The sequence below is a fragment of the Pterocles gutturalis genome, unplaced genomic scaffold, assembly GCF_000699245.1.
Source record: "Pterocles gutturalis isolate BGI_N339 unplaced genomic scaffold, ASM69924v1 scaffold2132, whole genome shotgun sequence".
NCBI lineage: Eukaryota > Metazoa > Chordata > Aves > Pterocliformes > Pteroclidae > Pterocles > Pterocles gutturalis.
This window is the reverse complement of record NW_010109897.1, coordinates 54,672-70,422: the sequence shown is the minus strand read 5'-3', so window position 1 is coordinate 70,422 and position 15,751 is coordinate 54,672. Positions and strand designations below refer to the sequence as shown.

The following is a 15,751-nucleotide window of genomic DNA, read 5'->3' as shown; positions in this document are numbered from 1 at the left end:
AAAGAGTTGCATTATCCTGAACTGGAAAGTCCTGAAGGAAAATGAACAAAGGTGTCCAGAATAGACCACTGTGAGAAAAAAAAAAAATCAAAAAGAAAGAATTTTTTTTTTTCCTAATTGTACTCTTCTGTTGCTGAACATCAGGGGTTTTTTGGTTTTTGGGCTTTTTTTTTGTTTTTTTTGTTTTCTGGCAAGTAGCAGGATACAATAGAGAGAAGCAGCTGCATCAGAAGTACCAAAGGGATTGCTTTCAACTTAACTGGAAGTCTTATAAATCACACAGCTTATTTAATTTATGTGACACAGCTGTGCAGGATGCTTTGGTGGTTGCACAAGACACAGGACAAAGGTCATAAAAATCAGAAATGTTTTGGCCAAATAGAGCTGTTGGCAACTACATGCAGAGATGTTAGCATTGGTCGTGTTATTGAATGTCTTAATTAAAATGTAAAAACTACAAAGAACATGATTTAATGTGGATGAATGAGATAATATTTATAAGTTGAATCTGGAATTGGATTGAAGATAAACCTTAGTGAAGTGCAGTGATATTAGGAAACAAAACTACACTGGAAAATACTGATCTGTGGATAAGAAATTCAAGATAAAAACCGAATAGGAAGACAACTTTAAAAATAGTAATGCTGAATGAGACTTAAAATACACTTTAATAACAAAATCATCCAGCTGTACCTTGAAAAAGGCAAGCTCCAATTCTTCTCCAGAAGAGGGAGAATGTTTAGATTAGACCAGACACTTACAGAACAATTTACAGCTAATGTGTCTTTTAACCTGAGTGTTAGCTCAGTTAAAAAAGGGTAAATTGCACTTTTCTCATAGAATTATCTAAGTCACACCAACCTTAAAAATAATCAGTCTTCAGATGTGGAGCTGTATGTCATTGGAGCAAAGTGGACAATACCATTTGGAAGTATACAAATGAAGAATCTAATTGGAGACACAAGAAATTGATTTTTTGGGTTGATTTTAGATTCCTCTTGAAATATCATCATCAAAGACCTCAAAAAAAGGAGAAATATTTAAATATGCAATTTTTTTTCCCACTTAAAAATCTTCATCTGTTTCTTTTAGTAGCTTTCATTCTTTTAAAAAGCATTTTTGTGAGACATGGTATTTGGAAGTACAAACTTGCCAAAATACTTGCCCATGAAATAGTTGTGCCACTTTACACATTTATTATGCGAAAATATTTCTCATTTTTATTCTCTAGGCTGCTATGGACTAGCTAAGAATGTCTGTTTTTAATGAAAATGCTGTTATTCGTTTTTATGGGAACAGGAACTCTCCCCACACCCTCCTCCTTGCTACCTTTTGCAAGTATCCTAAACAATTCAGCCATCCTACTCCATGAGTACAGAGTTTTCCAAAATAACAACGATCAAGTGCAAATATCCTTGTGAACATGGTTTTATGCAAGTATTTGGGATGTTTGCTTTCAAAACACACAAGGAAAAGAGATCATGTACCTATGAAGCAGGCTAGCTGGTTCCTCTAACAGAAGCATCTGCCACTTTCTCATGTTCCAATATTCAGGAGAGAGCATGACCTAATTAATATACATTAGTCATTTACTCCATTGTAGATCAACAGAAGACATCCATGGTGGCCAGCAATCAAGGACTTCTACTGTTTGCTCAGACCATTACTCTAAAACCACAGGAGCACCACGGGAATATTTTGGCCCACCACCAGAGTGTTATCCTCCCAAGGAAACCTTCTCAATGAAGTGTTCAAAGGTATGCACAACAAGAGGTATGTGAGATTCTTATTGCCTGCCATCTGCTTCTCTCCTTCCAAGGGCTTGTCTTGGTTTTGGTTTCTGTGTTCAGAAGCACAACAAAGTAAAGCTAGAGGAATATTAAAAAGAAAGGCAGAAAAACAACAAACTGGGAGAGTTAAAGTTAATGAATGGCATAACCGCAGGTTACTAGCAAGTTTTAGGTATCTAAAGGCAAGAGTTATAGAGATATTTAGATATCTGAAAATGCATTTCCAGAGTATGCATCCACAGCATCAGAATGCTTCATGTGTGTAATCAACCAGGTTGTGCAGCAAGAGTTAACTTTTGGGATTTAGAAATAAAATAGATATTTGCATCTGTAGGCAATTTAAAGATGGCTGCTGAGGCTTTGTTGCTAGGTTATTTCTGACACATTATTCTCAGACTTTTTATCAACTCTGGATTTAATCTGGTCATCGCTGATACATCTTTATAAAGCAACATTGTGGGAGACAAAACTATTTTATGGACATGAATCCAATAAAACAGCTCTTGAGAAATAACTTCTGTTTTTCATAACTACAGAGTGACTACAATAAGCAGAGAAATGAGCATTAATGTGGGAGGAAATCAGCCTTAACACTTAGAAAACTCGTTCCTGTAAACTGGAAAAAAAAAAAAGTTGCAAAAATATCCATTACTCCTTAAAGTTTTCCCTCTTTCAGGACAATGAGCATTCTCACCTTGTTTGTAGGAAAGGCCCAGTGCAATCTGATTTGGAACTTGCAGCTAGGTGCAAAGTCTTTGGCTGAAATCCATAACCAGCCTTTCAGTGTCCTCCAGTAGAGAGACAAATGAAGAGTTTAGTTGTTGTTACATAACATAAATACATAATGTTAGATTATTTCTTCATTCCATGAAAGAAAGTCAAATAACACACTCAATTTGCTCTTAATGTTTCTCTGTATGTGAATATGTGAACAATTTTAAGAGCGAGCTGAACTATTTTCCCTTATAAATATGTTCTGTCTATTTGTATGCAGTTTGTTTTTCATACTGAGGAGATTTAACTCCAACAGTTAGTAGAGAATATTTAATGATACAGAGCCATACTGATATTTTATCCCTGATAAAATGGTATCAGCAGTTTCTTCTTCAATAATACTGAATCATTTTAACTTGTCTGAGAAGCTCTAGAAAACTTCATGCCTTATTTTGTCACGGCTTTAGAAAGAGAGCAGTACTGGATCCTACGAGGCACCTAATTATGCATCCTCTCAAACAACGTACTAACGTACAAATTTAGGAGGACCATGAGAGTTTGGACCAGTAGAGAGTGAGCAGTCCAACGGAATACTCTCCAAACTTCGGATTGTTAGAATTTTCTGAACTGGAAAACTGTATTCACTTCCATTATGCTTAATACCTCTTTACAGACCTATCACATTTGTTTAATCCTTTTCTGAATCCCCTTTTGAGTATGTTTAGCCTTGATATTATCTTTGTGCTACTTGAAGAAGTACTGTTTTGTTCCTTAAAAAAAATTTAAAGAAAGTTTCTCTGATTCTGGTGGTATTCAAAATACCTAATGATGATCTCATATATTCGCCTTCTCCATGATATTTATGAGTATTATTTTGGAGTGAAGTCTTCCCTTTCTCCCTGTCACTGTGATCATATCACTTCTTCATAAGAGTGAAGAATAGTCAGTTCCATCCTTATCAAGAGTGAATTCTTTCCACTTCTGGTTAGCCTGTCAGTCCTGTACCTTTTCCAGATCCATCTTTTACCCTTTTGAGATGGGCTGACCAGAACAGCACTCAGAATTCAAGATAAATTCCCAAAGGAGTCAGGCATCTGCATAAAGGGTCTGGTTCTGTAGTCCTATCCTAATGCTTCCTAGCTTCTGGTCTGGTGTTTGACTATCAGTGAACACTGAGCTGATATTTTCAGAGAAGGATACCTTCAGAGAAGGCAGCACAGAACAGAGTTTTCTCTCCTAAGTCTACTTGCTTGAAAACCATTAATTTCCTCTTAGTTTTTTTGTTTTGTTTTAGCCACTACTAACCTGTGAGAGGTCTTCCCTTTTATTTCACAGGGCTTGTCTCATTTAAGAGCTTTTGGCTAGAGGCCTTATCATCAGGTTATTTTAGAAAATCAAAACGCACCACCACTTGGATTGTCTTTCTTCATAGATCTGCTGATTCTTTCAAATTACTTCCCTCTAACAAACTTTTGACTCTTCCCTGCTATGATATTTTTATGTCTAGTTTCTACATGTTTTTTTTATAGGGACATCACACTTGTGGATCTGCAGATAACAGATCAAAAGGCAATAGAAACACAGAAGTTTACCGCCTTCTGTTTCTGTAGTCATGAAGGAGATTTGGAGAAATAGTTTATAGTCTGGTGTCAAGCTGTCTAGATATTCTACATAATTATGTGGGAACTGGAAATAAACTGTTCCTGACAAAGACAAATTCATCAACTAAGGAACTAGTGCTTGCAGTAACCATTTCTTACAACTTACGCCCAATAGTGTGTGGCATTTAAAGGAGCGTACAGTGAAAATAACAGAAAAAGTGGGGATACTTACAGCTGAAATTCCTTCAGAAGAAAACATGCAACTTGCTTTTCACAGTTTTTTCATGGGCAGTTCTGTAGTTCTCTCTTCTGTGTAGGAGAACTAATTCATATTTGCATTTTAATGGACTCCCCTTGGCTCCTGTGAAAATATAACCAAACTCGGTACAGAGGGAATGAGATGATGTGCAAGAGGTGGACCAATGCAATTCCAGGGTAATGCTTCCTTTATTTTTGTTTAAACAGTGAAGGTAAACTAAGTTTCTCTCATCTTCAGTCAGTACGTGACTCAGGAAATGCCTGCACTTTTGCCTTGTATAGAATTGTACTGTGCTGGTCATCATTTCTGAGCTAAGAAACTTTTTTTAAAAAAAATTCTTCAACCCACTTGGTAGTTAAGAAAGACGGCAGTAAAAAGATTAGACAACAGTTTGTGGGGGAGCAAGTATAATTGAATCCCTGTTCCTTGCTACCATGAATACAGCTTAAAAGGCACCATGAATAGTGTCAGATTTCTTAAGCATATTGTAGGTGCTTTCAAACAATCATGCCTTGAGCCTACATTCTAACATCCGCAATTGTTAGAACCTTCAGACCAATTTCCTCTCAGAAAAAGACAGCATTATGGTTTGTAACAAGAAAAATCTCCAATTTCAGGCGTAGCCAGGAGGAAATATCAAACTGAATTTATTTGGAGGAGGAAATAGAATTAGGGAGTAACAATGACTTTCTCCAGGATATACTCATGCATTAACAAGCCAGCATTAATTCAAATGTAAACATCTGTAAGCTTTTGTTTTTACAAAACACAGTCCAATTTTTTTCCTGTAGCTATGTATGCTGGCAAATACTTATAGACTGGAAAAAATACTGGGATAAAAAGTCACCCCAAACACAGGGTTCACACTAGTAGACACTTGGTTTGAGTTATACCTTTGTTCATAACCATTATACTGCTGCTGTTACATTCTGCTGTTATGTCCCGATACCGTTCTTCTTGGAGCCAGACATGGGAGCAGCAGGGGAAAAATATTTTGCAGAGTGTTTGTCTCCCTTCCAGTGCTCTTGGAGCTGTTGGGGGAGAACAGTGGTCTGCAAGAGGCATTGGTCTGTAGTAAAAGACCTTCTGCAGCTTCAGTTACGTATGTTCAAAAACACTGAAGGGTTATTAAATATGCATAATGCAGGTAACTCTGGATGAAAAGTATTTGACAAGTATGTTCAGCAGCCCATGTTAGGTCTTTTCAGCAGTGGTCAGCAGGATACCTAGATTTCTGTGAAGGCACCCAATAGGATTAGAAGCTGCCATATTTTGTAGTCACCGTCTTCACATTTTGCCTCCATGGTCTGCAATGCTTAGATCCTTTAAATTGTGCTCAGAGCTGTCACACACTATTCCTGTGGCAGTTAATTTCAACATGTTTCTGCTGTAAGAAGGGAGCACTAAGGTCCCCTGTAGTCCCATTTGTAATTAGATGGCCTCCTCCTCCTATCTGTTACAAAGTATATTTTAAATACAGTGGGACTAACAGATTGAATTTGCCATCAAGATTTTTAATCTTGTAATTGTGAACACAAAGGATATTAGTAGTGGGAATTGGACAGAGCTGTACAGATTAACATAATCCCAGTTATTCAAAAAGCTTAAAGTTGCACAGTAACAAGATACAGGGTCAGAGCTGCAGGTAATCTTCCTGTTCTGAAGTTAAAGTATTTCTTATGAGGTAAGTCCTTTTTGCTGTGCAATACAAATAGCCATCAGCAGTTACGTCTATAGAAACATGCAGGGGAGCTACACTGGTTGCAGATGCCAAATGTTACCTGTAGCAAACTGTTGCCCTGCCAACGTTTGGGACTTGACTCTGCCCACATCTTGATATCAATTTTTTTCATCCACCTTTTGGCATTGTGCTACCATGTACACTACTGTTTTTAGAGAAGAGAGAACTACAACTGAGAAGACTTATTTAAGTTGGCAGGGGAAGATACAGGCAAAGTTGATGTTAGCTGTTAGGTATGCGTTAGACTCCAGTCTGTGCTTCCCTACTGGGCAATCCTAGTTAAGTCTGTTCTCTATCAGTACAGAACAGGAGTTGCACCATCTTTCTTGTAAGACTACTGGGTTTGTCTTCCCCACATCTGACACAAATTCTGGGAACCAAGAAAAAAACTCTTCTCTTTAAAAAGTGGCTCTCAAAGCCAATTGATAGAGCAGACTGACTACATATTGATCTAGCTGTATGTCTTGAGCAGGTGATCTTAGCTCTCTTAAAGGAGAAAAATCCAGCCAGTCAGTTGCTCACCAGGTGTGACAAACCACAGTTGGTAAAGTGAATGAGAGGCTTAGGTTCACAGGTTCCTCCAGCCTGGCCTACCTTCAGACAGCCTATGATTACTTAAAGAGCAATAACATCTCAATCTTTGTACTTTCTAAAAAGGCAGCTCAGTTTCAATTCGACTGGAGGGAGTGGCTATGGAAAGTTGGCATAAGGAACAAGGTAGCTCATTGTTTTCTGAACTCTTAAAAAAAAAAAAACCACAACTCTCTGCAAGTTTACTTCAATACCAAGATATTTGTTTACGACTTGAATGAACTATGGGTACATTAGGAAGAAAAAAGGCTGTTTCCTCAAGTGCAGAACATGAGGTGACCATACAGAGACCTACCAGTGCTACAAATAAATGTACAACCTTTTACAGCTGTTGTATTTAAATCACTATTGACAAGTGCTACAGTTTAGTGCAAGACCTTTTGCTTCCCACCCTGTCCAAAATTGTGGAAGATGACTCATGCTTGGTTAACAGGAGAGAAATCAAGAACACGCTAGAAGTGATGCTTTAAGGAACTCCTGGAAGCAAGTAAACCCAGGCAGGGTCTGGGCTGTACTGAAACTGTCTTGATGGCAAGTAAACCTTTGTGTCATACAGTGGTGGGAAACTGTATGGGGATAAAGGCTGATGCAGTAGTTCTACAAGTTAAGTCCACCCTTTCCTGTGAAAATTGGACAGCACTTGTTTAAGGGAAGATGATACACAGATAAAACAGGACAATACATTTGGATCTGAGCACTCTCATTGTGAACGTAAGGCTTCTCTGAATCATTAAAATCAAGGCTGGTCATCCTTTGAGATTTCCTAATGGAGTGATTATCTTGACTAAAGAGGGACCACTTACTAAAAGGTCATAATAATGCTTCTTTCGAGAGCACATAAATTACTTAATTTTCCCAGTTTTTAACTATTTTTCCATCGATTTCCAGTAAGATGAATATCTCAAGTGAGCATAAATATGCTGGGCACTTACATGCCATTTGAAATCAGTTGGCTCTGAGTATGTAGTTCCCTCGGGTCCTTTGAAAAGCCAAGATTCAGTGAATAACTGTTGGTGTTACATTGCCTAACACTCGTGTTTTAGGGTTGGGTTGCGGTTTTTTCCGCCTTTGAACATTACTGCGTTAGGGAGATTTTAGCTTAACTCAGTGAAAGCTAGATCCCACCGCTGGCTGAAGAACACAGAGACCTACAAAAACAATGGTGGGATGGGAACTTGGGGGGGAATTGTTTGTTTAAAACAGAGCTATGTACTGCCCTGATCCTGCATCAGTGAAGTTGTTTGAATTCTTGTTAATGGTTTCAGTAAGACCTTGCTTTGCACTGGTATACATAAAGGGAATAATACCATTAGCAAGATGTTTTAATATTTTAATATTTAATATTTTTAATCTGTTGCAACTGTTGTCTCCATTTCATTTCCTTCTTCAGTTCTCCTCCACTGTTTTGGTTTCTCCTTAATTCTGTCACATTTTTGCCCCCTTCCCAAAGCAGAACAAAACCCCTCTTTCCTTTGACATTTTCTCTTATCTATTCCTTCCACCACTGACTCAGTTTAGCAGAGAGATGACCAACACTGCACGTTGAGCTGTGTCTTTAGTCTCTGGGGAGTGCCAAACCTGCACTGGCAAGAGAAGTTCAGCATTTGAGATCCTTTTCAGGACTGATTCCTGATTTTGTAAGTCACTATATATGGTCAAAATACTTGTCTGCTACTTTGAATTAAAAAAAAAAAAAATTACCTCTGAAAAGTGGAAAAGCTGCCCAAACTGGGAAAGAAACCAAAACACAAGTTTCAGTGAAAAAGGCTGTGAGAATTATTTTTAATGCATGTCTTGTAGCCTCCAACTCCTCTCTTCCCTTCTCCTGGAGTGACCCCCAAGGGGATGTGACACAGGTACCACTGACCTGTGCGGCTCCAAGTGCTGCTGCCCCAACACTGGGATCAAGGTGTCCAAGAGGGGCAGCTGGGCACCCCCGGGGCTGCCAGCTGGATACCAGTGGTCCTGGGGGTACATGGCCTGCAGAGGAAGCAGAGGGAGAAAGCAAGCCAGATTGGAGAAGGACAAACAAAAATATCTTAGGAGTACACAGGGATGTGAACTCAAGAGGTAAGAATAATACCAAAAGAGACAGGAGAAGAAAGAAAGGTGACTACTGTGCAGAGACACAGTGGAAGGAGATACTTTGAAGTCCTCCTCTTAGTCAGGTCCTCATGAGGTAAGGGGGATGTTCAGCAGAAACAGCCAGAACTGACTGTCCTACAGATTGATTTTTGTCAACTTCAGAAACACAGGAACAAACATGAATTGACCATTTTACTTTATGTACGCACGTGCGTACACACATTGTGATCCTGATACCTGAACATTGGGGTCATCCTGCTACCCTACCTGTATGAAAAAGCCTCCAACACACGGGACTTGAGCACACAGTTGAGTTACTGGGTACCACACAGACAGCCACAGTATAGTTTATGAGGCAGAGCATCCAGATTTAACAGCTCACCTCACCTGGAAAGGAGAGTTTCTGGTGCTTCTCCAGTCCTGGCTGTGTTATTTCCTCTGCTAAACTCATGCCAGTACGATTGCTCATCAAGATACTCTATGAGTCACTTCAAGTTGCTAAAGTTGCAGGAAAAAACATCAGCACACAAGAAAAGAGTTGATTTGTTTCCTGCTATTTAAAATTTATTAAAACAGCTCTTGGAAGGGCCTAATGGTAGGCCAGAGCTATTAGTGGGCAGGGGAGGAGAGTGGTGACTGCCCAGCCATGGGTAGGAGCTGTAAGAATAAGGTCAGCTGCCTGTAGATCTGTACCTGCCTGGATGCTTTGCTGCATGTTTGAGCCCAGCATTTGACAGAATACAAATGCATTGATCAGTGAATACCATGGCAATAGCCCAGCATGCACCTGGTACAGAAAGGAAAGAAAAAGTGCGGAGTAGATTAATAGTATAAATTGGGAGGCTGCTGGTTTTCATAACAGGAAGCCTACTCACAGAGAAAAAAAAAAAAAAAAAAAAAAAAAGGATTCAAAGTTGACAAGTATGATACATTGAAGTTACTATCCATCACAGATTTAGAATTTGTGGAATGAATGAAACAATTCTGTGGAAAGCTGTGGCAACACCCAGATTGTTCTTCTCACCTTCAGTGTTGAAAAGCAGTGCAGGAAAGAAGCATGGGAAAGGAGATGGAAATCCAGGAGCTCAGACTTGACTCTCATTACTTGCTCAGTACAGAGGCGGCTAGTTCCCAAAGCCAGCTGTTTACTGTGATAATTTTAATAAAAATCAGTAGCATTTTAGGTAGATCCCAGGACAATGAACTTGACAAAGGAAAAAATAACCAAACCAGTGGAGTATGAGTTTTTTAGACCTCCTGTCATTTTACATTTGGGTCTTGCAATGCATTCATTGTTGCATGGATTAGGGAACAGAGATAAATAACTTCCCCTTAGGAAGACCTTCTGGCAGTCTAGTTTCTGCAGCTATAACTTTATAAGATGATGTAGCTAACCAGCCTGTGAAAGCAGGAGTGGCAGCACAGGCTCAGCCCTTTTTGCCTGCGGTACGCTGTTTGACACAGATCACTGCTAACATGTGTGTGTTAGCATACCTTGACAGCGCTAAGATTCAAAACTTGACTGTCCTTTTATTCCTTATTTCTCAAGTCTGTCTATCCTGTTTATACTAGTATAGTAGATTGGGTGTCAGCTTGTAATTATCACAGATGAAGGTTGCATAAGGATTTTGGGGTGCCTGGGTCCGGATCTGAACATACTGTAGGGCTTAATATTTCCATCAAAGCCCTGATGATTGTACAAGGCCTTAGGGATTTCCACTAATTGTCTGTTACTTTCACAAGCCCTGCTGGCTCTCATTGTAGACCTGTAATTCACAGCTTCATACTACACACTACTTGTCATTTTAGGATTTTCTTTAATACAAGAGGCTTTGTTAGTGCAATTTATTTTGTTTAAAGTTAATCCATGGGCTGCAAATAACTGGTGAAGTAACAGCTAATGAACCTCTCCCCATTGTTTAGCTACTCCAATTTTACAGTAGGCGTGTGTGAAAACTATACGGGTACATACAAAACCTGTCCAACCTGAATGCTGTAAGGAAATTTTTCAAGCATGCCGTTAAAGGATCTACTGCCACAGTTAAAAATCCAGTAGACCTACACTGATTGTATTTGTCTTCCCATCAACAAAGGGTACGTGTGGTACCAGCAATCAGCTCAGTGAAGTTAAGGGATTGCATACAGAATTTGTGTGAATATATGTTTTGGAGCAGCATCATTGAGGGCTGGGGTCAGTTATAAATGTGGAGAGGTTAGCAGCAGGTGCTGACAATTTTGACAACAGAAAATCGCCTTTTCTAAAGCTCTGTGAGGTGATGTACAGGAAAAGTTGATGCTCAGCGGGTCAGAGTGCTTCACCAGTCACACGCAAAAAGGAAATTGTGAAGACAGCAGTAGGAGAAAGCTGACTGGTCATGAATTCTCATCTTCCAAGTTCCCAAACATATTTAAAAATTATGTTTCCCTTAATCAAATGGTCTTTCCTCCCTGTAGACTTGTAAGAACTGCTTCCTGCTGGAGCATCTATGAAATCAGTAGTCAGCCCTCAAAAAGGGAAGTGGCGTTCTGCATCCAACACTGCACAAGGGCCCTGAGGACCTAAGCTGACTCCCTATATTTGGAAGGCTTACTGTACACCTCAACTGAGCAGACAAAAAATATCTGATCCAGTTCCAATGAATGTCCTGTACAGCTATTACTCTTTCAAAATATTTTGAACAGTCCTGGTAAAGTGATGACTCTGTACCCATTAAAATCTTTGAGTCTTTTGGCTGCATTGTTTACGCTGGTGCAAGCAGTTCCAAATCCTGTCTCATGGACGAAGATTTAAATTTCTCCTTACATTTAGCTTCATAAAGATTCCATCTGAAATATTTTAATCCTTCTGAACAGATTTGGTAACCAGCATGGTTATTGCCCTGTTTCACATAAATGGTTGTGTGGAAAGGTCAAGGAAAAGGTGTGTTGTCATGCAGAAATCAGCATTGCCTCTGAAGAACACACATAGGTAACTATAGGCTTAGTTCCTCCTCAACAAGAGCACTTTGTCTCCTCTGCCTACTCTAGCTAATTCTTTTTTAGGATATGAAAGCTGTATATGTCTGCACTTGTGCGTATGTGTATACACATGCACATTACACACACACAAAATGGAACATGCTGAGCCTCAGATATTCCATTTCCAGGTGTTACCACCATTATCACTGCTCCCCCTTGTGCTGCTGGGATGGTTTGCAGGGCCACAGTGCAAATGGGCTCAGTGCGTCCCTACAGCTGCATTAGCAGAAGTGAGGGAACCAGTGTGGGTACAGGGGGAAGCAGGATCTCCTGAAGTGACCAAAAGCCCTTGTCGGACTGTCACAAGCACCTTCCAGTGAAGAGCAAGCAGCAGCAGGAAGGTGCTCGTTACCTCAGCCCTCTGTAGTGGGAATAAGAAGGGGCAGAATGATATTCATCCGATAATCCCTCATGGTGGCTGTCACTGGGTTGCTTCAGTCAGAAGCATCTGGCAACACAAGAGAGGAATTTGGCTAATTCCCTTGCGTGCTGCTTCAGCCCTTTCTTTTCAAGCCCATAGAGCCTTGACAGCAACTGAGCCATTGCTCAAGAGGAGAATGCCATGCTGATCCATGTTAGAGCATAAAATGAAAGTCTGTGTGCAACCGCAGATCCTGCCCCATTTTAAAGACAAATATAGGACCACTGTGTCGAGCATCTTACATTCTTGGCTGTCAGACTGCAATGGAATAATAAGATTCACAGTTCAGTAATTAACTTCAGAACTTGAGGAGGAACATGCATGATACACTGGGGTTTTTGTTTCCCGGATAGGCAACTCTAGCTACACTATGCGTCAACATCCGTCATGTTTACTAATCTTAGTCTGACCCCTAGTGAGCTGTCACAGAATAATCAGATTTATCTAACAAGATACTGTTCCTTCCTGACAGGGAACTACAAAAAGTAATTTATCCCCTGCCCTTTTTTTTTTTTTTTTCCTCAAAAAGCTTGGTTACCTTTTAAGTAGTATAATATAAGAAAAAGAAGAAAAGAGTCAGCTCAGAAGTCACAAGGCTTTCTTCTGAAGGTGAGGGTGTGAAAAAGAACACATAACCTGGTATGAAATTCACTTAACTTACCCCTGCATGTAAAGTGGTTTTTGCCTCCTTCTCTCTTCCTTTTTTGTGCAATTGGGAACTGCTTCTACAGATTTATGGAGCAATTTTTATCTCTGAAGGAGATGAGGTAGAAGTCGCATCTTGTTAGATAATAAGTTTAAATTAACACACACTTAGAAAGACAAAAAAGAGGTGTAAGTTAAAGCACTAAACACATTTTAAAGGGCCTAAATTACTTGCACAATTTTTTAAACCATTAGAAGCTTACAGGTTTTTGTCAGCTTTAACCTCAGCATTTTGTTCATACTGGATATTTCTTGCTCGGTGTGTTTACGCCAAGTAGTTACAGGCCAAAATACAATCACTGTGAGCTTGCCTTGGCAATAACACAAGCACAGTAAAATTTTTATGGATTTCTTTCCCCGCATAAAGATCCATTTATCAAGCACACTGACAAATTAAAAAAAGTAATTTGCCCAACCTCTGAAATGTACCCACAAGAGCTTGTGCTTTTTTTTTTTTTTTCCCCCAAAGCATCACTCCTCTGTAGCTGTAGCCAAGGGGACTGCCTCAGTAATAATGCTCTCTGACTGTGGTTTTGGTGTGCTTCTGTCACCCCTAGTTTACACCAGATGTGATTTTGACACCTGTTCCTATCTTTCTGCTCCTTACAGGCATTTTGAAATTTGTGGAAATCACTGTTAACCTCCTGGTGCTGATTTGCGTGGGTGCTGCCCAAGCCTCTGTTGCAGGCTTCACCTCCCTTGGTGGCTTTGGCACCGGCTCCTTTAGCCTGAATTCAGCCTATAGCCCCTTTGAGGGCACAGAGCTCCGGGAGGTGAGAGAGCTAGACATGCAGTTCACCCAGATGAGAGCCCCTTGCGTGTACGGCGGAGTAGCCTTCAGCTTAACAGCAGCTGTACTTACCCTTGTCTTCCTTGTTGTGGGGGCAAAACCCATCCAGCAGCTCAGGGTGGGGCTGCTTGCAGGCGAATGTGCCTTCAACCTGCTGGCCGGCATGGCATACATCGTGGCAGTTGGCCTCTACCTGCATTTTGTCAGCCAGGTGAACTCGACAGATGTTTGCGAGAGGCGTGAGAGGCTGTATGCACGCCGTGGTTATACCTCCATGAACTGTGTGGTCCAGGGTGGTGACGCAGCCGTTGGCCTTTTTGGTGTTGCTGCTGCCTGTTTGTACTTTGCCAGCTTTGTGATCTGCATCCTTGCTCTTCGAACCGTCCGGGCCTTCCAGAGCCATGCAGCCATGGCTCAGCACAGCCCCAAGAGCAGCATTAGAGACAGAAGCATCAGAAACCAGCATGCCATCCACAGGACTGCTAAAAGCTCCTGCAATGTCCAGGCTCTTGCCACATTGGTCTGAAGTCAGCTCTGGGACTGTGGCAGAGCTTCAGCAATGGACAGACACTGAACATCGCATGTTCTCAACATATTGTCCCACAAGGTGCTGGAAGCGTGTATCAAAATCACTGAATGTAACAATAGTGCTATAACATGATGTAATAAAATTGACATTGAGAGACAGTTTTAACAAGGGTTTTTGCATCAGTTGCTCAAGGTGGACTCCTGCACTTAAAATGTGTTTGATGGCAATGTTTTCATCCTGCACAGAGCAAATCCAAACAGCAATGGGCTGTTAACCGTGCTGCCACAGTGCTGCCAAACTTGTGCTAACAACCGCTTCCTTTCCTCTCCCATGACAGAAGGGATTGAATATGCAGCTGGGATGGGTAGCCCTCAACAGATCCCGTGCCTGTTGATGCATCCTGTTGCCTTATGCCACACCGCTCATGTAGCAAAAGACACTCCAGCGCTTTTCTGTATCACAGCCGAAGCTGCACTTGTGGCCTGTTTTGCTTGGGCTAGTGAAGCATTTTCTCTTTTGAGTCACAGGGGTTGACACATGCTGATCATATGCTCCCTGAGGAATGCTGCTGGGAGGAACTAGCTGCAATTTCAAAGATAGCGTCTGGGTCCTCTTCCAGTTCCCTGCTGCCTTTTCCCCATCTCACTGAGCACAGATCAGAACCTGAAAGCAGCACATGGGTCAGCTGTCAGCCTAGTAAAGATACCACTTGCTTCTGTAACCACCTAAATAAGGTTTGGCTTGCTGACTCCACAGTCCCTGTTGGGCAGAGCCTGAGTTGGGAACACGCTGGCTGCCCTGGAGTTTTCCATGGGAATGCTATTACAGTGACAGAAAGTACATGTGTCCTTCCAATATCTGAACACACAAAGCATGAGTGAACAGGAGTAATTGTATGCCCTCAGGGTTTAGAAAATAAATTTCAGAGAACATCTTTCAGGAGTCCTTTGTTTGAGGCAGATGAAATAGATCACTGGCCTTTGTAGATGAGGGAATGAGAAAAAAAATGGCTGCTCTTGAAGTACATAAGATTTGTCAGCTTGAGAGGAGGGAAGAGGTAATTTTGATTCTGTCTGTGCTCACTCTTTTCAGTTTTGTCTAGCTTAGAGATGTTACACAGGTGAGGCTCTTTTGAATCATAGTAGAGCTTGTTTATTGTATACTTCATATCTATATACACATATAGATCTCAAAGGATTATATTTGAGGTAATGTAAGCCAAACAATAAAATGTTATGGTTCTGATTACAACTGTTTGCATGAGCCTTTACAATAATACCTTTATATAATACCTTAAACATCTCTTTAACACTTTGACCATCAACAAGCTTCGCAGTATTATTATGCTTATGAAGAGACAGGAGTGAAGAGTTTTTCCAAACTGGCCATGACTTACAGTAATGATCAAATCATTAAATTAAGACTTCAATTTCTAGCTCTTTGCTCAAACCCAGACCGTCACTGGTATGCTGTAATCAGCTGGGAAGTCTGGTACAGGGTTGTCTGG

The 15,751-nt window shown here is 40.6% G+C and overlaps 1 protein-coding gene across 1 annotated transcript in view; it reads left to right on the top strand.

Annotated features, from left to right (window-relative positions):
* The window catches only part of LOC104461485 (MARVEL domain-containing protein 3-like), a 16,272-nt gene extending 2,031 nt beyond the window's left edge, over nucleotides 1-14,241 (top strand). The window contains exons 2-3 of the mRNA XM_010073107.1: nucleotides 1,604-1,773; nucleotides 13,535-14,241. Of these exons, the coding sequence (XP_010071409.1) occupies nucleotides 1,604-1,773; nucleotides 13,535-14,241 (877 nt within the window). The remainder of the gene's footprint in view (nucleotides 1-1,603; nucleotides 1,774-13,534) is intronic.
* Nucleotides 14,242-15,751: the final 1,510 nt, after the last annotated feature.